The 26,708-nt window shown below is 39.5% G+C and overlaps 1 protein-coding gene across 2 annotated transcripts in view; it reads left to right on the top strand.

The window, feature by feature from the left end:
- The window catches only part of inpp5a (inositol polyphosphate-5-phosphatase A), a 224,810-nt gene that overhangs the window by 172,449 nt on the left and 25,653 nt on the right, over positions 1-26,708 (top strand). For both annotated transcript variants that reach the window (XM_023328035.1, XM_005795167.3), the window contains exons 10-11: positions 19,839-19,931; positions 20,209-20,283. In XM_023328035.1, the coding sequence (XP_023183803.1) occupies positions 19,839-19,931; positions 20,209-20,283 (168 nt within the window). The remainder of the gene's footprint in view (positions 1-19,838; positions 19,932-20,208; positions 20,284-26,708) is intronic.

Here is a 26,708-nt window from a genome sequence, read left to right as displayed (position 1 = left end):
AGACAGATCACAGCAACTCTCAGCAGATTGAGCTTCCAGTTTAGGAGTCATCACAAGGTGCTGATCAACCAGTCAGAAGAAGCCTTGGGAAACATGTTCCTCAGGGCTCCTAATTAGGTCGTGTGTAAACAACAAAAAAGGTGTAACATCATGAAAGTGGAAAGATATCATGTCTTCTTCATTTTTCTAATGATGATTCTGGGTAGTAAGTGAATATTGTGTCATCAAAGTTGATTTCTTGGAAGAAAAAAAAATTGAGGAAGTAAGAAGTTTAGTAAGTTTGATGAAGACCAACCTGTGATGGCTTCATGGCTGGGTCAGAAAAACTCCAAAACTTCCTTTCCTGTGGATTGTTCACAGTGGGCAGTATCTATAAATAGCAGTCCAAGGGAGGAATAACACCCAACTGATGATTAATTACAATCAACACAAGCTTAAAAAAGGTCATTAAACAAGTCAGAATGTGATTTTTTTAACTAGGCAATATATAAATCCTTAAATATTGAACTATTGTATACAGTTTGGTATTGTCTAGCTCATCCTTTTACAGAAATATTTCATTTTTAAAAAAGTCAAAACAAAAGAACTGTAACTAGGAAACACTGAGAACAAGGTTTGAGGTAAAGTTCCTTTGGACAGTCAGTTTTCCACTCTGGCAGTGGATTGGAGGACAACAGCTGATGATGTCATCCGTTCAGAAGCCTCATAAACCCACACTGGGATCGGCCCATCTGATCCGAGCTGCAAGAGGCCAAGAGAGCTGTGATGTCACTGATAAACAAATGGGCTGGAACCTCTCCGCAGGATGTAACTCACAGCTCGGAGGCCGTTCTAAGCCCTTTAATGACAATTAATGTCAACAGGACAATTAGTGCACATCCACTGAAGTGCTTAGCTGTAGATGGGCTGCTGGTGGATCGATCCGCCATACTTATCTGCAGATTGATTCAGACACGGGGAGGTTGGCCTCTCTTTCTCGGTGTCGGGCAGTCCTTTTTTATTGCTTTATTGTCTTTGTATCTCAGTCTGGAATCATTAAAAGGCAGTAAAATATAGCTGCATCTTACTCAGTTGAAAAATAATCAAAAAGTAAATGTATTTCAGTAAATCAATTCAAGAAGTGAAATTCACATAGACTGAATATATACAGAGTAACATAATTACAGTATTTGTATCTTATAACTGTTGATGATTGATGTTTTAAGGTAATAAAACCACAAATTCTTTTACAGAAAATTAACAATGTTAAATAAAAGTAATGTATGTATAAATATTTAGCCAGTGTTTATTTTGTATGAATTACTGCATCAATGCAGCAAGTACCAGGTACATTTGTTACATTTTCATTTGGTGCAGTTCGCTTTCACACTGCTCGGGATCGAACCAACCAAACTCTTTGAAAACCAATTCCTCACCTCGCCTGTAGTGGCGCTGAACCAAGAACCACAAAAGGAAACAACATAAAGACCTCTGAAGAAGACACTGAACACAACCTCCTTCTTTACAAAATGCAAACAAAAATGGAGTGCTTTGAAATTTTAGCTGTTGTAAGATTTCTTTTTTGTCTTTGTTAAAATAAACTACAAGCCATTTTTCCTGGTAGCACTAGAGTCTCGCGTTTGTTTTGGTTCCATTTACCCAGGATGCCTTGCAAATAGTCCACTTTCTGCTTTTGGAGCGGTCTCCGGTCCGCTTGGTGTTCACATATACATTCGAACCTCGCCAGAGTTTACGTCGATCTGATAACGAGGGTTTTATGCAGATCAGAATCCGCTTTTATGGTCTGCGTCAAATTTTGATTACATGTCTCCACAAACGAACCAGACATAAAATGCACCATAAAATGTCTTGGTAGTCTGTTGTGTTGACTGTGGGCAGTGATGTGTTTGTGTACCTTTTTTGTACAATTTTTTCCCTCCACTCAACGTTTCAGTGATGTGCTTGGATACAAGACTTTAACAGCCCACTTCTTTATCAATTACATTTTGTGGTTCTTCCTTCTTGTGAAGGGTTTCGGTGTCAAGTGCACAGTTTTTCTCATGATTGTGTTGGACATAGTTCTTTAATTAAAAAAAAAAGTTTTTATTCAAAATTGCAGGTTTTTGAGAAGCTGAATGTTTTATTTGCATGAATAAAACACAGTCACCACAATTAACAGGGCTAACCAACTATAGTATATAATTGCGTGCAATCAATGTAGTTATGATTTTTAGGTAAATCATAACTACATATTTTAGTGATATTGAGATGTACCTACAGGAGCAAAATTGAAAAGCCAGGATGATTATACTTTTTCTATTCTCCTCTAACTTTGGTTTATTGTGGATGGCTCCACTTTGCACAACCATTATCCAGTCCCCATCTCTCCTGCATTAAGAGACGACTGACGGCTCAGGGAAATGTTTGGGTCTATCACTGAAAAGGAGCTGGATGTGAAAGGCTGCGGGGTTGTTATTGTCAGGAGACAAATTCCAGGTGGCAAATTCCCGACATGCTTGTGCGCCGGGATCAGTAACCACAGACCTGCAGCCGCTGCCCCCCTCCCGTCCAGCCCAGGCAACCCCATTAATTGTGTCCGACAGCGGGAATTGGTTTCAATTGACCCCCATTCAGCAGGCCTTTGACTGGCAGACAAAAGACACAGCCACGTGGAGACTAATGCTGGGGTTGAGCAGCCTGGAGGTGGTCCAGGCCCCACCGGCCTCCTCTTTCCTCTCCCATGGGTCTTATCATGCATCGGCTTGATCACGCTCTGCACCGCTGCTGATTAAAACAAGAAATCACAAAGGATATCTTTTGAACATATAGTGTGAATCTGGGATGCTCTGCAGAGCACCTACTCATGTGCTTTAAAGTCTTATTAAATTGTCCTATTTGAGCCAAAATTAAGCCAGTCATTGTTGCTGGAGTAAAGACGTAAGCAAAAAGAAGTCAGATGTTTCTGATACTGGTTTTATTTATTGTAGTTCTTTTATGAGCCATTGCTTATTATAGATGTTTGCACAAATGAAGACAAACACAAAGGATGTGGGTTCTGAGATGTACTTAACCCTCCATTTAAGACTCTTTAAAAAAAAATCAGTTCTAAAGCTGCGAGTTTCACTAGTTTGTTTTTTTTAGCTTAATTTGCTCAGAAGTCACAGTTTTCATTTCTTTTATAGCTCATTTTCTCCACAGAAAGGAGTTATTTTGCCCTTTTATCAAAGAAAATCCAATATTGGAAATCTGCTTTAGCTTTATTTGTCCATCCATCCATCCATCCATTTTCTGTTCACCCTTGTCCCTAATGGGGTCGGGAGGGTTGCTGGTGCCCATCCCCAGCTACGTTCCAGGCGAGAGGCGGGGTACACCCTGGACAGGTCGCCAGTCTGTCGCAGGCTTTATTTGTCTGTTGGATCAATTTTAGAGCCATTTACTCTGTCCTGTAAACTCCACATCACAATGTTAATGCATCTCTCTTTACTAAGCAGTATTCATTTAAAAATAAATCTAGTGACTACTTTTCCTGAATTGGTTGCATTTTTAGTCATTAAGATTGGGATTACAATGTGCAGCAATAACATAACACTTTTGTGCTTGTCTTCAAGTCTTATTTTGAGTCTTAAAAGTTAAAAGTTCATGAAATAACAGAAAAAGACTTAATAAGCATGGTTTGTGAGGAAGGTGTTTTTTTTAGAAAAGGGCAATGGCTGCAATTTCAGTTCAGTTCAGTTTATTTATATAGCCCCAATTCACAACAAATGTCATCATCACACATTCCTATTGATCCTAATTATCAAATAGTGCATTATGCTCAGTTAATTATTCAAATTGGCTTAAAAAGTTTCTACCCAGTGAAACCCAGTAGATTAATTGTTAGCATTCACTGCTCTGGGATTTCAATCAATCAGAAAATCAATTAACAGTAAAAAAATAACAGCACATAATGCAAACTCAAGAGTAGTAGAAGAAGAAAGTTAGAAAAAGAACAACTTTGGTTTTATGACTGTCATCTGAATTAAATCCACGTCTTCTGAAACAGCTTCCTTTAAACAAATGAGACTGAAGTAGAGATTTTTGGCCCTAATATTCAGCAACATGTTTGTGGGCAATTCAACTCAGCAAGTCAGCACAAACGCCTATTATCAAATGTGAAGCATGGAAGTGAACTGCAAAAAATACATAATCTTGCCAAGTATTTTTGGTATACTTTCTTGTGCAAATATCTTGGTACACTTGCAATAAAACTAAACTAACTTAAATGTTACTGTTCTGCAGTATGCAGGAGATTATTTTAAGTCAATAATTTCTTCATCTTGAAGAAAAAGTTCTAGTTCCACTGGCACATTAACTCATGAGAAATTTTTCCCATGTTATAGGTGAAATAATCCGCCTGTGGATCTTTTTTAAATCAATTTTGAGGAATTACAGACGTAAAAAAAGTTCCTGTATCTTGCTGAAAAGTTACTTGTAAGTTATTTCAAGTGTACCAAGATATTTACACTAGAAATTAGACCAAAATACTTGTGTGTTTTTGCAGAGTGGAGGGTTCATGATTCGGGTTTGCTCTGCAGCCTTGCAGTCACTGACATGAACATGCAGTTCTCTGTATTCCCAAGTTTTAAATGCTGTTGTGGGACCTTAAGAGCGCTGTGGAGCAACAGCTGCAAACCTAAATGAAATGCAAATTTAAATCACAAGTTGCTTTCGTAGTTCGGACTCTCAACCAGTAAAACAGATCTTATAACTGTTGTTGACACATTTATACACAAATACACATTTTGTTCTTGGCTTTCTATGCTTCAGGCAAGAAATTACAGCAGTATGTGTTTCAGGGAGAGTGTTGGTATGTGCATGTACCCCCCCTCCCTCGATGTGGCCATGAATCAGCCGCGTCGATGACAGACTCGGGGCCCTGTGCCCAAATTCCCAGTATATTTAAAATCCCTCCTAATTAAACTTAATAGAATGTAAATTTAATATCTGCAGAGATTGTGTGCTGCTGGCCGGCTTGCTCCAATATAAGGATTGATAGAGGCCAGCGGGAGGGGTTAATTGCCGACTTGATCTACTGTCGCCCGGACATGGTGCGGGGCTGTTTTAATTGAGGCTGATCTGTTGGGCAGATTTCATTAGGCTCAGCTGGCCTCTCACTTACTGGATTAGCATCCCCCTGTCGGCATCAGCAGGAAGTGCAGGTGGAGGCCGGAGCAGGGGGAGGGGCTGGACCGGGCATCAATCTCCTTTCCTTTGTCCTGTGTCCTTTCTCTCGCTTGAGCAGCATGAAATTAAAGGTGGGGCCCTCAACTATCCCTGCTGAAAATGAATGCTGTAAGATGCCTTGTAATGACAGACCACGGTGATAGATCATTCATTTTCTCACCGCAGAGCACACACACACACACGCACACACGACAATGTCAGGACGGATAAAAGCAAGCCGTTTTAGTGTAAGGATTAGATACGGGTTAGCATGAATGTCATGTTTCAGCTTAACTCGGTCATGCATTGCTTTTAACTGTTTAAAAGCAGATTCAGTCTACGTAGCAGTAATGTACAACAAATGTAATCTCAAGGGCCTTTAATAGGAAAACAGATCCAGTTAATTGACAGAAATATAAAATCAAATCAATCTATTCATCAAGACAGATTCCTGTTTGACGAATAGGAATCTACTGTAATCTACGAATACTTGAGACCGACTCTAAAATAGCCTAAAACTGCCAATTTAATAAATCACTTGTGCCTTAGTATGCATTAATACACACAGTGGAAACCATCTTAGCTGTACTGCAAAACTAATTTCTTCAGTCTTCCTTACTTCCACTCCACAGCCAATCAGCACCAAGGAAAATGAATGGCGCTCCTGGATTGGCTGTTTTTTACGTATTATTGCAACAAAGTATTTCAGCTTCCCTAGCTGCTTTTGCTTTGAAATATTCTATATATATATGAAGAAATCTGCAAAGACTGAACTGAGAAATGTCAGTTTCAATTTATTCTTAGTGATTATACAGAGCAGTAAAATGCAGTTTAAGGTGATATCTGGTAAAATGTGATTCATTTAAGGAAGTCCAGCTAGTTGCATTGAGTTATTGACTTTGCAGCAATCTCTCCTCCAGAGCAAGCATGTGGCGACAGGGGAAAAAAGCCAGAGCTCAGTAAAAGCAGCCTTCTGCCTCAACCAGCTGAGAGTTTAACACAAACTGATGTTTTCAAGCCACTTCTTCTTCTGGCTATGAGTCTTTTCTGCTTACAGTGAATAAAAACGCAACGTTTAAGATTAAAAGTTTATATCAGACCAATTAAAAAAGAATTGACAGAAATGCTTATGTGAATTAAAAAATATGTTTGGTATCTGTTTCAAGGTTATTTTCATCTGACAAACAAGTCTCATCAGAAACCATATTTTAGTTTACTGAGATGTTCCTGTAGGAGCTACTTCAGTGGTTTTGTCCACCAAATTGATTAAACATTTAAAAATGTTGTTTTGAGGATATATTTTATGTTTCAAGTATCTAATCATTAAAGTTGACACCACTGGCAATGCCATACCTGAAATTTTCACCATATCTGGGAGCATTTTGGTATTAAGAGTTCTTGATCAGCTGTAAATGTTTCCTCTGTAAAAACAAACCTCTTATTTAATTATATCTTTATTCAAATGTATTTTTTTTGCTGGTTAGTTCAGTTGTGTGAGTTACAATTTGTTTATTTTTTTATTTATTTTATAATGCTGAAGTGCAGTAGATGACATAAAGAAGTGCAGTAGGGTAAAGAAAGTAAAATACGGTGTGAAAATGTGAAAAAGTATTGTTTAACGTGGTTAAAAAATTCTAAAGATAATTGGGAAAACAAGGCTGAGTGAGGTTATCATAATTCATGGATGAAGGGGTTAAAATAAATGATGGGGGAAAATGTTACCCCATGCTTGTTACCTTCAGCCCCAAGCCGAAACCACCAGCACTTCATCAGTTCGTCTACGGCCGCTGTCCTGGCTGCTGAACCTAAACTTGCTAAATAAATTTGTAAATGCAAAACAATCCCTCCCCCCTCTTATTCTGGCCGACCGCGGCTCGCATGTGTGTGCGCTGCCGGATCTGGCCGGCTATAAATCAAAAGGCAGTCGGTGTAATTAAGTGTACACTACATTAGTCAGGCTAATTAATTTTGGGGGCCATCCATCCATTAGCCATCGGGCCAGCACTGATTGGGTCTCTGTACTCTGGAACCCCTGACACCGGGGACTCTCCGTAGCTGCTCCCAGATACACTCGCACAGATGTATATAAAGGAATAAATATGCCAACTTCGTTGTGATTTAGCTAAAAAGGGAAGCACATTTCAATAAATGGGACAGTTTTATGTATAAACACTTACTGGAGAACGCCTAGCAGGGCTGTATTTGAGTATTTCATTGCTCGGCCAAACTGTATTGACAAATCCTTTGCGTATAATGCCTGACCTACTAAATCAATATAGTTTGCTGTGAAACCCAACCCTCCTAACATCGTCTTAATTGTGCTGGAGCATTACACCTCATCTGTTTGCGGCAAGTCGAAGCAGAATTATTAGCCTTTATCCATGCCTATTTATTAGCCTCCCAGGTGATGCCTGTGATGATATTTCCTCACAATACAATACAGACATTTTATCTGGCAAGAGGAGTCCAATCTATCACAATAAGGGCCTATTATCCCACTGATAACCCATCTGGATATAGAAGGAGACTATTCTCTCTAGACAACAGCCCCTGTTCTCTCTCTCTCTCTTCTCTCTGTTTGCTTACTCTGCTAATGAATACAGCTCTGGAGACACAGAGGAAAGAGAGTTCAGCAATGAGGGCGTAACTTGAGCGATGCGGCTTTGATGGAAGCGCTGTCCATATAATTAAAACGCTGGCAAATGAAGAACAAGCAGTGGCTTCTGTTGGCTCTGCTCATTAACAACAGGCCATTTGAGCCCGGCGCCAGTCATGCTATTGCCATTGTGTGCCTGGAAGGGAGGGGGGCAACTGTGACTGGCAGCTTGGAACACCGTGCCAACGGTGGGACAGCGTGACAAACCAAGCCAAGGATGAGCGCAGAGCCTGGCACCAGCGGGGTGAGGCAACGTTGGCCTCACGGGTTGGTCCCAGTCAGGGACGTAACCCGAGTTACCCCTCAGTCCTTCACGGCTGCTGCAGACCCCAGCTAGGTTTGTTTTTACTAGTCCTAGTAAACAAAACTGAAGTTATTGTCTTTGGGCCTGAAGAGGAACAATCCAGAGTCAGCACAACAAACTACTGATCAGGCCTGAAAGTCATTCAGAGTCATATAAAGACAGCTACAAAGTCGGCCATCTTTCACCTGAAGAACATTTCCAGGATTACAGGACTAATTTTCCTGCGAGGTCTAGAGAAACTCATCCATGCATATATATTTGGCTGCATTGATTATTGCAAAAGTGTCTTAACAAGTCAACCAGATAGCTGCAGCTGATCCTGAACGCTGCTGCTGGCGTTCTGACCAAAACCAGGAAGATAGAGCACATCGCCCAGTTCTAAAGTTTTTACAAGGATTACATATGTATTGCTTACTACATTAGTATTGTAACTAATGTATTGTTTAGTTACAATACATTTGATCGAAAAGTATAAATTCATATATTATATGTATATGAAATCTTGCTTTTGTAGCTTCTAAAGTGTTGCTAATTATGTCATAGTTTCCATTCATTTAAAACAATGGTGGAAAACAACAGTTTATCAGTGTTGCAAAAAAGTTCTTAAAACATTTGTGGGTTTTTTTGTGTTCTGCTGTCTGTAAAGTTAAATAAATGTGTTTTTGTGCCAACACTAATATCTCAAATCTAATCACATAAAAATAAATATCGGATCAAATTTGAAATAATCTTGTTTCTCTTTATCTTCTCAGTCATTTTTTTCTCAACAAAGCAGGTTCTGTATTAATCATCATATTTGTGTTTCTTTTGGTTTTTAATATTCAGTTTGACTCGATCTTTGAAGTGAATGGGAAGGGCCAGCGTCAGCTAACAGTGACGCTCTTATTTACTGCAGATGAAATGTGGCATAAACTGTGAAGGATAGGGATGCCTTTGTGCCTGGTACATAGTGTCCGACTTGTATGATGTCAGTCTATTTTTGACTAATGCAGTCCTCAGCCTTTGTAGAGCAGAGCACGGTAATTGTTCTGTTTTGAAGGATGGAGTGGCTGCTCGGATAACACACGTTGTCCCCAGGGAGACGGGGGGGTTCGTGCACAAACATTCACTGCATGCATCATTAATTCTGGCATTTTAATCATCCAATCATTGTGATAATGTACAGCCAAAGTATCAAGTTTCTACTGTCTTTCACAAGAATTTAAGCTCGTTGAAAGTTTTTACATTTCGTTGCAACCACAACCTTGAAAGAACAACACAAATTACATTCAACTGTGAATTAGAAAGTAGACGAATCAGGGCATTAAATTTCCTTTACAAATAAAAATATCAAAAATGTGTCAAGCATTTATATTTACCCCACTTTTTACTCCTTTACCTCCTGTATCTTGAAGCAATTGCAAGCAACGCAAGAATCTGGTCTGTAGAAAACCATCTTAGCACATCAGCCTGGAGATATTTTCCTCATGGTGAAGCACAGTGTTGGTAGTATTATGCTGTGGAGTTCGTGAAAGTTGATAAGAAGATGGTCCATCATTTGAAATCCTAATAAGTTACATTAAAGTTTGTAGTTGCAGTGTGACGAAATATGAAAAAGTTTAAAGATTGTAATTACTTTTGAGAAGCAGCGTATCAGGACGTTTAAACGATGCAGAATCACAGATCTTGATGCTCAATTTTTTAAAATTTATTTATGTATTTATGTATCTTTTTTGTTTGATTGTTCATACCACTAATTCACTTCAACCACAGTCAGACTTCTACGTGAATGGTTCACAATCCCAAAACGACCAGCAGGAGAAGAACGTTGATGTCACACAGCAGCGCTCGGTTTCCGAAAGTAATAGCGGATGGAATCGTTCGTGGATCGATTTTAAAGTTATTTAGCAATCGGAGACAACAATATTGTCACAAAATCATAATAAGATGAAGGAAACTAATAAAAAGAAAGCACTATTAATATAAATTGCATTTTGACTGCAACTTTTGAAGAGAAGTCTGTTTTGATGTGTCGTCAGAGCCGAGAGTGGTGGGATTGTGATGTGATGCTCTTCACTGACAGACATCTTTCATAAGTTCATAATTACAATTTTCAACCTTTGTTTACGTGCAGAATTACAATGTCTGGCTTTTCTTGGTGCAGAAATATGACTCGCGTCAATGACGTAAAAGTCGGATGAAGTGTGACACGGTCATTCAGACTGCAGACAATTTGAAAACTGTTTAACTACAAATCCAACTTAGTTCCATAAATGGAAGTAGCACAGATCAGATTTTTTTGTTGGGAATAGATCAGACATGGGTTGTTCGGACTGTTGAGAAAAGCTGGATATGGGTCTCATAGCTTTAATGTTCTTATTTATGAGTGAATTTTTATTCTGTTTTGACTTTTTTGTTTTCTGTTGCTTTAAATCATTTCTAAGTTCAGGATCAGATAAGAAAAGTTACAGATTCTGTTAAAGGAAGTTAAATTTAAACATGAGTCCAAACAGTCAGCAGCAGAGTGATGTTCCTCCAGAATGGCTCATTGTAGCGCCGCTGTAAACCCGCTGTTGGCAATGCTGCCTTTTAAACTCCTCTGCCCACTGACATTAACAGTCGCCAGGCCCAATTTCACACTCGCGCGCAAATATCCCATCATATTTAAGAGGGCCTATTAAGGGCCGCATTGAGAATTCATGGGTCTCATGGTGTGATTTATCTGCGCCGACCACGCCGCCAGGCCCTTTCAGAAGGAGTGGCTGCGGGTTTTGTCTTAGAGGAGGCCTAAACAATGCCGAATGGGTTCATTTCTCCGAGAAGGGCCTCCTCCTGTGGCGGGTGGGGGGGTGGCCAGTGAGAGCTGGGGCCGGCCCAACATCTGTTTGTGTCCAGAGCCAGGCGGGTCCGGAGCACAGAGCGCCCCGGCGGCCCCCTTCTCCTCTCCACGGGGGTCTTTGTTCCCGATTTCATGCTATCACAGCGGCAGCATGTTTTCCTGCGCAGAGCTGTCAGGGGCATAAAGGGCCCTGAGTGGGGTCACATCAAGAGGGATGGGCATGAAAAATTGGTAAAATGTATCACAAAGCCCACCCACTAGATGGTCGCCTAGCATCCCCCAACACTCTCCTGGGCTGAATTACACCTCTCTCTCTCACCCTGGTGGACAAACATTATTTGGATGAAATGGTGTAAACAAATTAAAGGCTGCTACTCAGAGTGAATCGATGTTCTCTGTGTGGAAGGAGGGTTTTTGAGTTTCCCCTCCCCGAAAATGAAGCCTTTCATCTCTCCTGTACATTCTCAATAAAGAAAAAATAATTACAAGAAAATCTTTTAATAACAATAATATGATCCTGTTACATAATAAATCCTCCTCTTTGATATTTGTACTGCACCAACAAAGGTTTGTCTTTTCAAGGCAAAAAGAAATAAATGTATTGAATGCCAGCATAATAAACTCAGCATACTCCCATGCTTATTGGACCATCGCTAATCACAGATTGGCTCTTCGATGTTCTGTAATTGACTCAGCAGCAACAGATTGCCTCGCTGTATGTTTCCTTTAATTGATTAACACTTAGAGGTGCAGCTGAAAAAGTAAATTAAATGAGTGTGCAGTGTTTTCAGGTGCTTAGCATGTGTTTATTTTATCATCAATGACCCTGCTCTTGGCTATATTTAAAAGTATTATATCATCATTTATGCAGCCTCAAGATAATTCAATTCACTTTTATGTCAGAAGTTAAGAAATATGTTTTAAAAAGGCAGTAGAAAGTTGCCAAAAAAGCAAAGTGTGACATTTGGACGATCAAGCTGATGAATAAGTGCATAACTCGATGATCATCCAGGCAGAAAATAGCGCTAGAGGTCTCCAGCTCCAGTTAGGCTTCATAAAGTGAACGCGTTTGTGTTTTTATCCAGTGGGTATAAAGGAGTTTGGTGACCTAGCAAACCGAAACCTTACAAAGTAATTTAAAAGCTCCCAGTACCTCTGAAATTTGATAATTTGATTCCAATTTTTTATTTTTCTTAAGGACAATGATGCATATAATAAAAAATGTGCTGCAGGTGCTTTAGTTCTGACCTTCTGGATTTTATTCAACTCATAAAACAAGTTTATGGTTTTGGTCCAAGCTTTTGTAGTGGGAATTCGTCAGGTTAGTGGATTTTTTAAACAATAAAAAAGTTGGACTTTTTGCTGTATTTGACCTCTTAATTACCAGAGCCAAACTCCATCCTCCCCATTATTTCCATTGGGCTCACCTAGCTTTCTTGCGCAGAAGATTTTTGTAGCAAAATCATCTGTGCACTCACTACAGTGAACCCGTCTGCAAATACCTGAAAACTATGATTACTTAAGATCCCCTATAAAAACACCTATAATTGCTTAGTTTAATTGTTCAAACCCCAAATGTACTTTTGATATGTATCAATACTCACTGTGGAAATTGACTTAGCACTACCTGAAGCTAACATCTAAAGTTTTCCTTAGCTCCACTCCTACTGGTGCACCCAATCAGCACCAAGGAAAATGATTGGTGCTCTGGCTGGTTTGCAAGTATCAGCCAATAGTCTGCCAAGTAGGTATTTTATCTTCCCAAGCTACATTCTCTTTCAAATATTTCAGATATATTTGACAAAAAAATCAGAATAAGTGAACCTGCAAATCCAATGTACATCCTTTTTCTTTACTGCCAATAAGAAAACCACACGTCTTTTTAAAAGATCCCCCCCCCCCCCCCCCCCCCCCCCCCACCCCCCAAGAAAGAAATCTGGTCTATTCAGCTTTCAGTACCTAAACGCAGAAAGCCTTTAAATTATTCATATTTCCTACTTTAGTTTTTCTAACTCTAGATTGGGTGCAGTTTTGTCTGTGTATTTGTTTTCTCAGTTACTGGATAAAAGCTCACCTGTATACCTGAGGTGTTAAAAAGAAAACAAGATTTACCCATTTGGAAACAAATGCAGCAAACATTTAACCATATGGCTGCTGGACAATATAAACCCGTCCAGCCTCATTGAGAGTTTAGGAAAAGCCTGTGTGTTAAACAGTCTAGCAGACATCTGCCGCGGTTGGTTTTCAAAGTGCTGACTTAAAGTGGCACGGGAGGTTTCTCAGATTAAATCTCTCATTAGGTTTTCTTTGTACAGGTGGCAGTAATGTGTCAGGAACCTTGCCTGGGACAATGTCCTCTTCTTGCTTGGGACTAATATGCCTCAGGAGAGCCAACCCTCTTTTTACTGCCACTGTTTTTACACAGAAGAATGGCCACAAAGAAGCATCTGGTGGCCTTTTTTTGCAGAGAAAGCTTTTCCTTGGCCTTTGTGTCTGCTGCTTGTTGGGAGCATATGCTGGAGAACTGGAAGCAGAGATCAGGAGCTTTGGGGAATTTCTCTTCTTCAGGATGTCTTGTTTAAGTTGCTGCGGTTTTGTTTGTTGGAAACTTTACTGAGAATCATTGGAGAAAACTTCCAAATAGTTCTGTCTTAAGAGCTCAGATGGGTGGTGTGTGCTTGTGCGTGTGTAGCCCCCTGAATAAAAGAAGGTCATGGGGGTCAAAGTGATGAATTTTTATAGGCCTGTTCTCTGTGTTTCAGGCCTGTCCCTTTCTCTGCGCGCTGCACTGCTTCTCAAAGACAACCATGCAGGGCAATTTGTCCTGCAGGGCTCTGCAGAATGGGCCAGCAGAGGAGTTAAATGCCAGGGACACACACGCACACACACACATAGAAACCCTTGGTCCTGTTGTCCTGAATGATTTGTGGCCTGTCCGTTATCCATTTCGAAGGGACAAATGCTTTTGGTGGATTTCTGAAGGTAAAGGCAGAATGGCAGCCCTCAGTGCTCGCCTTTTGTTTTTAGAGAAGTTTCCCAGATGTTATAATGCACAAGATAAATAGGGCACATTATCGATGCCGCGCACGCCCTCTTACCTCTCCGAGCTTGGTTTCGGCGAAGGCGTGGTGAGGTGGAAGACCTCCTACGATGCGGACACCGCCATCAGCTCTTAGCATCAATTCTCACATCGTCGAGCAAGTTCATGGGAAGAGGCTAGCATAACTGAGGGTTTACTGGGGTCAGCTGCTGACCAGCAGGTCACACAGAGACTAACTTTGCGGTTGATAATGTGTCCACTCTCACCTCTCCTCCATGCTGAATTCTCTCCGAGCGCCGTATGTGTCAATAATGAATCCGCTGTGCTTGGAGGCATTAAATTAGCTCGCCACAAGCAGAGAGGAGAGAATAACTCTGGCCGGAGTCCAGCCAGATGAGGTGGGAAGGGTCACAGCTGATTTACTGGCCATCCTCTGTAATAGCTTGTAGGAAAGCAGGAGACCAAATTTGTTGTTACCTACTCAAGCTGCACTCTTTCACCCCATTCATGTTGATGATGAAGAACGGTAGCGAGTGGGAAAAAAGTGATCGCAGAGCGAAGCTGGACGAAACCGCCAAACCTTAAATCTTCTGGCAGCGCTGCTTTGCATGTCAGCAGACAAATAATGGTACATTCTGACAATGCCACTGCCCCTGCTGACACAGAGTCGCCCCTGTCCAAATTCTCTGGTAATGAAGAATGAATTGTTAGCTCATTCTCCACTCCCCTCTCTTGCTGCGTACATACTCCACGTCTCATACTTTTTTATGCTAACTGATATTAAGGACACACCTGTAGTTTGGTACCCTTCTTCTACGCTGGACCCTTGGCTATTGAGAAACGATTACTTGTCGGTGGCGTGGACTCTGTTGAAGTTTTAAATGACTGGGTCGCTAACATTTGGTCATGGTGTAGGTAATGCACCAGCTTGATTGTGAAGGAAGCTACACTATGAAGCTTACCGAAAATTGCGTCCATTGTAAACAACCGTCCTCTTGCTCTGAATTTAATTGCTCAATATTTGGAACCATGTCCAACTCAAACTGAATGGCTTTGTTCACTTCTTCTGATGTCTTTGCCAAACTACAACAATAGGCTGACTACAATTCAAAACATGCAGAAACTTTATCATCATTTACAACTACTTCTTCTGTTCGCTGATTGGCCAGGATCAAATCCATTCTGAGAAGTCAAGCTCAATAGGACAAATCCCAGAAGAAAAACTGAAGGGAGATGAGAATCAAATGGAATTGCATTGGAAGACCATGGCTAGGCTAGCAATTCTCTAAAGTAGTCCACACCAAAACAGTGCAAGATTGACTGACAACAATACACTAGAGCTTCACCACCCAATTACTTGTCTTTTAATGGATTTCTTTTGATAGGTCAGCAATGCGATGGAAGCAGTGTAAAACAATCAACACAATGGACAATGACTGTGATTAACATGACCAACATGGACCGAATGGCTTCATTTACTTCCTCAGCTTCCCTTGTCAAACTACAACTATTACAGACTACAATTCTTAAACAACGCAGAAAAACAACATCTGATTGGCCTGTTTGAAATTCACCAAGAGCAAGTACAAATGTGGTTGAGTCAAACACCATCCTAAGATTGAACAAGATTGATCTAAAGTATGACAGCCATAGACACTGGTCCTTGAAGACATCTGGACACCTTTGATCTGGATGAAGAAGACCTTTGGAACAACATTTTTTGAACCGATAAGACCAAAGTAGAAATGTTTGACCATAATGCATAGCACCATCTTTAGAAATGACCAACCACAACACATAAACCCAAACACCCAAGCACAGTGGTGGAGGATTAATGATAGGAGTCATACTCTTTCAAGTGTAGTTTTTTCATCTTTCTCTTAAGTCTAATGAGTTTTTCTTCTTCTAACTGGTGACCTCTGACCCTTTTGTGAGTCCTTTTATGGCATTATATTAGGATTTCCTAAATGTTTCAGCTGGACACAGTGGATGGCGTCCATTGGTCAGCAGTGCCATCCACATAAGGCTTGTTGGAGTGCTGGGGGTCTGGACCTTAGTCTTTGAAGTGAGACAGATTGCTTTTAGCTTGTCTTCTTGGAATAGAGAGCTTCCTCCTTCCACAGTCAGGAGATTATCCACCATCGATAGACAAAGCCAGTGCTGTTCTCAACAGCACCTCCAATCTGTGGCCCTCTACAAACACTCAGTGCTGACCTCTGACCCATAATGCTGAGTCACCCAGCCATCTCCACCCCCACTGCTTGTTAATATTTTTCCATTGCCTGCCTTCTTGTCCCTCCTGCAAGTTAATAAGCAGGCATCAAACAAGGAGTCAATTGCAACCACACAAATTATGTTATTGGTCGTAATGTCATTTAGGCTGATCAGCGTCTACATGTAATACATTTAAGGAGCAGCAGCTTTGAAGGGAGCTGACTGTTCAGAGACTCTGCAGGAGCACCTGGACCTGCCATGCAGCTGGCGGTACCAAGGACACATCAGTGCTCTGGTATGGCTTTAAGTGACAGCATGGGGTTCTTATTTTCCCCATCTCCATGGTTGGAGTTTGCTGGCCAGATCTTATGACAGGAACACCGGGGATGAGTCGAAGCTCCTGGAGGTTTACCCCTTGCTTGAATGAGCCGTTTGGGAGACCATAGGTTAGCAGTGATTAATTGTGTGCAATCACCCGCCTGCGGCTCCACTGATACACTGATTGTTCCATCGTTGAACATATGGATGGATCAATCGTTTTAATGTGAGCTTGCAGGACTATGCAAATGTACAAAGCTGGGTAGCTAAAGGAGAGCCTGCATCAGTATTGATCCACCTAACTTTAATTTGTTAAAATATTTTTCTCATTAGGCTCTTGTGCATGTAAGATCCTCCTTCTCCTGCGTCTGTGTTGTTATTCCTATAGCCCAGCTGGAATCATACATTACCCTGAAGCTGAAATAATTGAATTCAGCCGGATTCCAGAGAGTAATCGTTCTTGGAAAAGACATTTTCCTACAAGAAAAGGAAGCATTAGCTAATTGTTGAACTGTCCTGGCCGAACTCTCCTGGCACAAGCTCGGGGCTCACATAAATACAAAATATATGGAGCTATCTTATTACCGGGACATCCATTATTACTGTTTTTACTCTGCAAATTATGTGCATGATCTATGAGTTTACAGTAGCCTACAAAAGTATGCATACCTCTTAAACCTTATCAAAATTTGTAAGAGTTCAACCATACAACATCATTGTATTTTACTAGAGTTAAAATAGTATTGCACAACTGTGAGGAGGAAGCATGTATTTTCTTTATTTTCTTAAATAAAAATCTGAAACACTGGTCAACAGTGTGCAGTTTTCTGTTCATTCTTCTTTCAAAGTAGCTCAAACTGAGTTAGCTTTGATGGAAAGTGTTTGTTAACAAAAACGTCCATAAAGGTCTGATTAGTGGAGTACATGCCTAAATGTAGTGAACTGCATTCACACCAGATAAGTTACACACAGATGGCCTCTAGTTAGTTATCAGCCGGATAATTAACTAGACTACTAGTTAATTATTATTAACTAGTATTTGCCTTCATTTGACTACTGAAGGCAAATGGTTGCAGGGTATTTTACTTGGGGATATGAATGCAAATTAAGGACCAATCCACATGTTTCACTTCTGATACAATTATCTGAAGTTTAGTGTCGGCTGATTCTGATGATACAGAAAAACAGTGCTGAATTGACTTAAAATGCTTTTTTTTTTTTAAACACAGACACTTATGCATACTTAAGTACACCAATAGCTTCACAAATTTGGACAAACATGTAAAAACAATACAACTTTAATTAGTTCAGTCAGTGCAATTAGGAGTATAACAAACAATCTAAAATGGAAAATAAACTAAAACTGACCAAAACATCAGGTTGACTACCTTGGCCAAACATATAAAAATAAACTGCAACAAACCTTCTTTTGAATACTTAATTAAGAAAGTGCAATTAGGAATTCTAAATGTAATGTAAAATAAATTAATAAAGCATGATGTTGCACATAACACAAAGCATAGATTTAGACTGAATAGAGCTGCCATTATGGATCTATATATATTTGTGGCCAGATTTTCACCAATATCTGATCCGACTCAAATATTAATATTGAATCTTTGTTTCTCTGACACAAATCTAGGCACCTTTCCATGCTTTTTAGTATTTAGAAAAATGCAAATAACCACGCACAATTTTCCTTTCACGACCTTCTGTTGGTATGTCACATAAAATCCCAGTAAAAACAATTAAGTGTGTGGTTGTAAGCTGACAAAATGTGAAAAAGTTCAATGGACCTGAAGGCTTTTGTAAGGTGATGGATGTATACGTTCATTGGCATTTCAAAGCTTTTTTTTTGCCTGTGGAAACAGTGAATTTGATGGGAACTTAAATATTTCTGGGGATTTCTAAAGGGGAAAGGATTCTCATTATGAAAGATTCTTGTCAAATTAACAAGGTGTAGTTAAGAAAGCAAGACAAAAGTGGGTTTTTTTTCTCCAGGCTTTTGCAAAAGGTTATTTTTTTTATGATTTCTATTAACTAAAATGTGTTTGGTGTTGACAGTAAAGCCATCAGTGACAACAAAAAGGACTTTCTGTGATTGTCTTTGCTAAATGTGGCTACAATGACTTTTGACAGGGAAAGCATCTCTTGCCCTTCTCACTAGCTCCTTCTTTGGCCTATTCATTGCACAAAGCTGCTTAAGCACACTTAAGCGCATTAGCATTTGGCTGCCAGGGGACCATATTGACCCAGTATTTGGATGGCCTAAATGAGTGAAAGATGGAGCGATTTGTTGGGGCTTTAGAAATTTCCTTTTGGGAGTGGGGGGGTATGAAGGAAGCATTGGAGCGGTGAAGGGGTGGGGGGTCATCTTCAAGGAGTTGTTCCACTTTCTCTCAGGGCACGGTGTTTGTTCTAATCTGGTGTGCCATTTCTTCGCGGCCGAAGCAGGTCTGATTTGTGACATTTCAGTCTAAAGAGCCTTTTTCTGCCGGCTATATTGGCTTGACCCGATTATCTAATCTGTGCTTTGAATTTCAATCAGGTTCCCCTCAGCCTGTGCTGTGTGCTATGGGAACCTCTGGCTAAGGGATTTCCTTATTCAGCTTTCTTCAAACACAGATGGCCGAATGTTTAACTAATTGTTAAGAGAGTTGACAAAGCCGAATTTAACCCCGCACACAGTCCAGGGCCTCAGTACATAGACCGGATAAAGAGGAGGACAGTAAGGTGGGAGTTTGTGGGACGGTTCTTTAAAGCAGGCATTTGAACGCAACACAGTGTTGAGGATAAATTAACATCTGGTTAACAGTAAAACTTGCTCAATGTGTGCATTTTATTAGGCTTCTATCTTTATATACACTTGTGATCAGCAGTTAGTATAATTAAAGTATAATTAATTCAATCTCTGGATTCTAGGATGAAGGGATGATGAAACATAACATTAATGATTTTAAACTGCTGTTATTAGATATATAATTTTTAATTTATTGTGTATTTGCTAGAAGAATCAAAATTATTCTTAAAAGTTCAACTATTTAGCTTCTGGCTTTTCCAAAGACCTAAACTTGTTTGAGAATTTGTTGATTACAATGAGAAGGAAAAAAATTGTAAATTAACCAGTTCAAACCAGGAAGCGTGTGGTTGACGTGGAACTTGCTAAGCGACTTTACACCAAATTAGTGGAGAAAATCTGCAATAAATCTTAACTTCTGGGCCCAAAGCTTCCAACCAGAACTCTGTGTGTGTGTTTTTGTTTTTCATGTTTTCAGGATCGCTCACTTCCTGTCTTTTTCTCTTCCAGCATCTCTGTTCTACCGGCACCCTGGAGGCCATCACAAACACCAACAATGATGTGGACAAGCTAATATTCAGAGAGACCAATAACGACCGAAAGGTTAGTTCTCTCTCACTTACCTGAGCCGCTCTGTGAAATGTTGATGATCTGTAATGAGGTGTAAAACCTGTTTTATTGGACCGTTCTGTAGTTCTACATTTCTTCTACCTGCCCCGCTTTAGTAAAGGTGAGGTTCTGCCTCACCTCAGCAGTGGATAACGCAGTCCTGCCTGCCTCCGTTGCTCACTGATGTTAATTAAGTCTCTAATTACTGAGTCCTCTTCTCATTATTACTGCCATTAATCAGAGCACATTTAATCTCTTCCCTTTTATTTAGGTTATTCTTGAAGTTGAAAGGAAGAGTTTCAATTACGTCGACCCGAACGTTTTCCAGGCAAACAACGGGACCTCGGTAAGTCCCGACCCTTCATATGCTCAGCTTCCCTCTCATCTTCTAGGAACTTACAGCAATTTAGATTTACCCAACAGCTTCATAGACTCTCCCTTTTTCACTATGATAACGGCAGCTACTGTTTATAAGGATTTAAACTGATTATCTGTGAAATAGAAGATGAAAGAGGCACAGAACAGTGGTTTGAATAGGTTTCAGTGAGGCTAAAATGCGACACATGCATGCGGAATGAATGTGTCACCGACAAACGCCCTGCATACAGTAACTTTGTTAGGACAAAGTTACTGTTAGGACAGTAACTGTTAGGACTTGTCATGGATAAGACAAGCAATCCATGTCTTATTATTTTGGTGTTATTGTTTTAATAACCTTAAGACCAGATCTTTGTTGGCAAATCCAGTTCCAGGGTGCCACCAGCGCTAATCGGAGCCGCCCTAGAACTGGATTTGCCAGCTCTGGATGATAGATTTAGGGTCCGTTCTTGCAGTTCACCTTCATGGACGGTGTTTGAACCCGCATGTCTTTGGAGTAACTTTGTGTGCACACAGGCTGAGTGTTAAGTATGTGCTGCTGAAAGCACCTTTTACATTCCTCTGCTTTTATATGGCTGTATATTACATTAAGTAGTTCAAAGTCGCAGCTTGTTAAATTCCCCAGGAGTTACGTACGCACACACACACACACACACACCTTCACATCAACAGAATGAAGCATGAAGCCAGAGCTTATTAATGCTGTTTGACTCATAATATAAAAAGTTAATATAAGCCCCTGGGCAATAAATCAGCAGTCATTTATGAACCTCTAAAGGTAAAATAGCTAAAAATCACCAGACATAAACTACATAAACAGATCTAAGCACAATCGTGGAGAAACAAAGTGATTAGAAGAGAACATCGCAGGAATGCTGTTTATTATCCAACACATAAATATGTTAAATGAGTTATTTCAAAATTATACACTTTACATTATTAGGATGAATTCCTTCCACCTTAATCATTGTTTTATGGATGAAAACAGAAAGTCCTGGCAGGATTATAAGCAGGCAGTGGATGGCCCCGCATTTGTTTTCCTTATGGTAACTAAAACCTTTCTGTTTTATCACTTTTCACCTCTTTTGTAAAAACCCAGATGCAGTTTTTCTTTCTTTTTTTTACTTTTATTTTTTGCTCCTCTCTGATTAGGATGGATTTTGATGTGAGTTTTCCCTGGAATAAGGTCAGGTCAAGTTTATTTGTACAGAATATTTCAGATACAAAGCAGTTCAAATTGCTTTACATTATAAACCATCATATAAAGCAATAATGAAACAAGCTACATCAAATATATTTATCAATGTTCCAGTTACTATGAATTAAAGACAACTTTAAAAAGGGTTTTTAGTTTGTTTCCGACCAGAAGACCTGAGTAAATTTAAAGGTTAATACAACAACAGCAGGTCTTTAATGTATAAACAAAAGTATGTATGAGTTTCTGTAGATTTTGTTGGAACATTAGTCATTTAATCCTGTAAACATTCGTCAGGTGATAGAAGGCCGACTTTGTAATTGTCTTTATGTGTTTCTGAAAATTCAGGTCAGAGTACTGAACCTAAGGAAAGCTTCAAATTTACCAGTGAGGTTTGGCCATAAGATTTGGATCATGATTGAAAGAATGAATTTCCTGGTACATTCAGGTAAACATAACGTCCTGCATTGGTTGGCCAAACTCAATCTTGCAGGTAAAGTGAGGACTCTATTGTTTGAAGGAGCTAGCACTGCTTCTCCATACTGAGAGCCAGTAAGCTAAAGAGGTTCAGGCATCTTTTCAGGATGCCTCCTGGTGACGAATCTGTGACAGTCAAAAAGATGAGCTCTAACAAATAGATGGTATTAGTTTGATGCTTAGGGCAGTGTAGAAAATTCAGACAATTCCCTGAACTAAAATGGTCAACAGTGAAGTTATTGATGTTTTCTTTGTGTGTTGTTGTGTGGGCGTGGGTGTGTGTGGGGCGGGGGTATTGGCGTGTGTGTGTGTGTGTTCATTTAGAAATCAAGTTTAGGACTGTTGTAGTTTCCAGCATAATAACCACTTGGATCTGCTAACTGACATGTTATTATTGACATTGACAGCTAATAACAGGGTGCTTGTTTCTTCATTACACTGTAGCAACATTTTCACTAAAGGAGGTTGTGCATCATTAGTTCTGTGACATGTAAATCACCAAAAGTGCAATTAAAAAATTTTTTATTGGTATTTTCATGTCATAAATAGATCAATCCATGTTGGATTTTGTGTAAAAGCCTTCACCTTTCTAACATTAAAATGATTTCTAGATACCTGGATGGTAATTTTTCTAACTTTGAACTTGGAAATTTGAACTTTTGAGTAAAAATGCTATATAAGCTGCAGCTGCATCCTAAGCCAATCTAGCCAATCATCCATTAGATGCTGAAAATGTTTATTTTTTCACATCTTTTGTTTGTTTTCAGGATGCAAGAAGCTGAAAAGCTTCAGATTTAGTTGTACTGCTGCTTTAAAATGTCTGACTAGATGGTAGTACTTGTAAACCCTGGTATTCATTGAAGTGGCAGTATTACAGAATATGAGCCGGTCTGTGAAACAGTTGCTGCAGAAAGCTGATGTTCCCCCCTCTGCCTTCAACTTCACCTCCTCCTCCTCCCTTCCTCCCTCTCCACCTCCTCAGCAAGCAAGACAAGATGGATGACATAATGGGGGCATCAGAGATAATCTGATGGTCATGGTCTAGTTAAACACACCGTGTTATGATCCTTATAAAACAAACTACCTTTCCAAAAGGATAAATGTCCCGCCTCCCGCTCCTCCACCGGGGTGGGGTAGAGGACAAAAATCCATTGCATCCTTCATCAACTGCAAGACTTGTACCAGCTTGACAGAAATTTAATTCGAGGCAGCTCTTGAAAATAATTATTGTATTTTGAGAGGAGTAATCATTGGCCGGGACATGATTGAATGTGTCCATGCCTATTGACTTTTGCTATGATTAATAGGTTTGTTTAGTCGATATTCCCATCGAAATTGTATAATTAATTATCCCCGGCGCTGTCACGGCAGGACGATGGAGAGCCCTGATGAGTATTTGGGAAGATTAAATTTTCCAGGCGCTCGCAGCGTCAAGGGGCACCATGGGGCCTTGCTCCGGCGGAGGGATGGGAGGAGCGCAGCGTTAGCTTGTGCGCTTGTGTGTGTCCGCGCACACATCTGCACTCCTGCAAATCAGTTTCCTCCCTGCAGCACACACCCGCGGCTCAGTCTCTCTCCCCCATCCGCATTGATTTTGTTTCACTATCTCTTTATTGTAACTTTATCAGTGTGGTGTTGGCAGATGGGGGACCAGGATGTGTTTGTGTTGTGATGAACCTTCCTGTCCGGCGTGCCTCTGCTCGTCATGCTGTTGGCGTCGGCCCTCGGCATTACTCACAAACCAGGAGATGTTTTAAACAAGAGGAGGAAACGCTCCTCCTGCCCAGAGTTCGCCCGTCGCTGCTCTAAGTGGCACTTCAGAATCGATGCTAAATAAAATCCAACATTAAGGGATTTAAAGTGATCCTGCAGTAGTTCTGTCATTTAGTTTGGCTGGAAAATGTTTGTGTCGCTTTATCAAAATAGATGGCTCTTTAGCTTTACGTAAATCTCCTGGCAGAAATTACATTTGGAATATGTCATTTTATATTTTCAGTCCATTGTATCAGGAATCGCTTCACTAAATCACCAAAAGAAGTTAGTTTGCAGATTTATTTTACCAGCAGTAAAATTTTCACCAGAGGTTTCATCAATTAGCTTATTTCCAGACAAAAACTAAATAAAGACTCATTCATATTAATGATGCCTGTGATTTCCGTGAATAAAAAGTGAGATGAACATATTAGTATTGGTTCTGGGTCAGTTTGTCACTTCATGCCTCCAGTTTCTACCTACATTTTACTTTATTTGGTCATTTTTCCTTCTAATTTGTATCTGTAAACAAAACTATTTACTTAAACTTATTTTTTATTGTAGTTGATGATTTTTCTATAAATTCTGAAAATATATTGTCATAAATATTTTCAGTTCTAACTCGCTGAGTTTAAGAGTGACCTGGCCATAAATGGCACAACATAAATTAACTGCAATAACAAAACAGACAATAAAAAAATATGAAGTGCAAAGAATCTGACAAATAAAGAGCAGGGGTTATTATTGCAGTGACAATTTAAGATTTAAAACAGAAGGTTTTTAAAAATAGAACTGAAAGCTTTCAATGAAGCAAATAAAACTTGACAGTTTCAGTTTTTCATAGAACTTAGAAAATGACTTCAAATCATTGGTTTTTGAGGTAAAACAAACATTCATTTGTGGTACAAATTGACATTTAGTTGGAATAAAATATCAAGCAGCATAATTCAGGTGCAATTGATTAAAACTAAAAAGTTAGTAAAGGATGAAGGGGAGAGATGACCAATATCAGTTCAGTTCGTTCTGCTTTTTGTTTTGGAATAAGTTGAAAAACTAGAGCATGCAATCCTTTCAGTTGATCAAATACAATCATAAAGAAAAAATAAAAACACATCTACAAAGTATCAGTGGACATTTAAATAGAATATGTAACAAATGAAAACAAACTGACTGACAAATATTATAAACTTGAAGTCGAAATATTCAAAAAGAGACGCTATCCAGGAGACAACCTGTATCGTGATAGACAGCCTAATTTTTAACCAATTTTTCTAAAGTTTATTTTTCTTGAGGAATTCTAATTTAGAGAATGAATTACCAATTTGTTGAGTTTAAATCCCTGGACATATTGAGTGTTGTTTTTGTCCAACTGGCTTAAACATTTCATCAAAAATAATGAACAGCATATTAACTGCACAAAAAATTTATTTCTATAGCATTATGTCAAGCTTATCCAGCTCCCAGTACAATATTTATATTTGCTTACAAATAAATATACTGTACTATATGTGTTTTTAAATCTTTTTCAGAATAGAAAATCTAGATAAAGTTATAAATGTTATTGTGTTTCTGTGCATTGCAAAATAGCCCCTTAAAAGGTATTTCTCCATATATCTTAGACGACTACAGTACATATAAATATTGCAAATTTAATTAACTAAAACTGAGATTAAAGAAGATTAAAGTTTGACTAAATCTAAATGACATTTTCGTCCTGATGAAATTATTCCTGCTGCAGTTTTTCTGGGAGTGGCTCCTTCTATTCTCACTGCACTCTCCCACCTCGCGCCCACGCCAGTGACACTTTTTTATCGCTTTTCCACACAAAATAATGAAGATACTATAAAAAGAAGTGGGAAAAATATGGCCACCTCAATGAAAGCCAAGAGAGATGGGTAAAAATCAAATTAAATGACCTTTCACCTCAGCAGTTATTGATGGTCTTCAGTGGCAGCAGGTGTTGTCGCAGGGAATATTTGACAATGCGTAAATCAAAGCACAATTACAGGTGGTGGACATGCTCAGAGACACTGCATTGCCCCATTTTTTATTTTTATTTTTTTGCTCGTCTCCTTAACTATTGGAATCGATCTGATTTAGGAGGGAGCGGATCATCCGAGTGCAGTCAGAAATTTGAGCCCATGACAAGGTAGTTTTTGCCCTGACACTTGCTCATCTTTTTCTCCCCTCGCGTTATTGCCGGAGCGACATTATCTCGCACCGACTCTTCTCCACAACTCCAAGGTCATTTTTGGTTGACAAACTACAGCCGGCTTTATAATGTCACAAGCCTTGAACCTGTATAAGCTGTGTTTTTTTTAAATTTTTTTTATTTTAAGCTACCGACCCAGTAGAGCAGCGGCGCATAATGCCTAATCGACCTGGGATGAAATGTAGTGTGAAATTTCCGGCCGCAGGGTTTTCCGTTCATCTGCATGAATAACTCAAGATTCACTTAAGGAGCATGCTCATGATGTGCGTACACACAGCCATATGTTGCTCATCCTGTGTCATTTTGACTCCGCCATACATTACAGCATGAGCTGGTGTGTCCTATAAAAACATAGTCAGCAGTAAACACATATATAAACTAGTTCCAGGCCAGGATGTGATGACCTTGAATAAAAATACCAAGTTTTCATAATGTTTAAAAAAAAATTGAAGCCAAAGTAAAGAAATTGATTGAATCACTTTTATTTAAAGCAAAAAAGCAACAATTATTTTTTTATTTCTGCTCAATTGAAATGGACATCTGGAAATGTATTTGTCTATAGATCAAAAATAAGAATTGGTAAAAAAAAAATGTAGATGTAGTTTTTACCTTAACTTGTTGAAGCTGAATTCGGTACATTGTTGCCATTCAGTTACAAATTGTTAAGGTTTGTTTTTTCCCAAAAGTAGCTAAATTAAAGTAGCTGTCTTTCAGCCAGCTTACTGGCAATGTGTAGCAATATGCTGGTGAGGGGGAA

The sequence above is a fragment of the Xiphophorus maculatus genome, chromosome 22 (assembly GCF_002775205.1).
Source record: "Xiphophorus maculatus strain JP 163 A chromosome 22, X_maculatus-5.0-male, whole genome shotgun sequence".
Lineage (NCBI taxonomy): Eukaryota > Metazoa > Chordata > Actinopteri > Cyprinodontiformes > Poeciliidae > Xiphophorus > Xiphophorus maculatus.
This window is presented reverse-complemented; position numbering and strand designations above follow the sequence as displayed.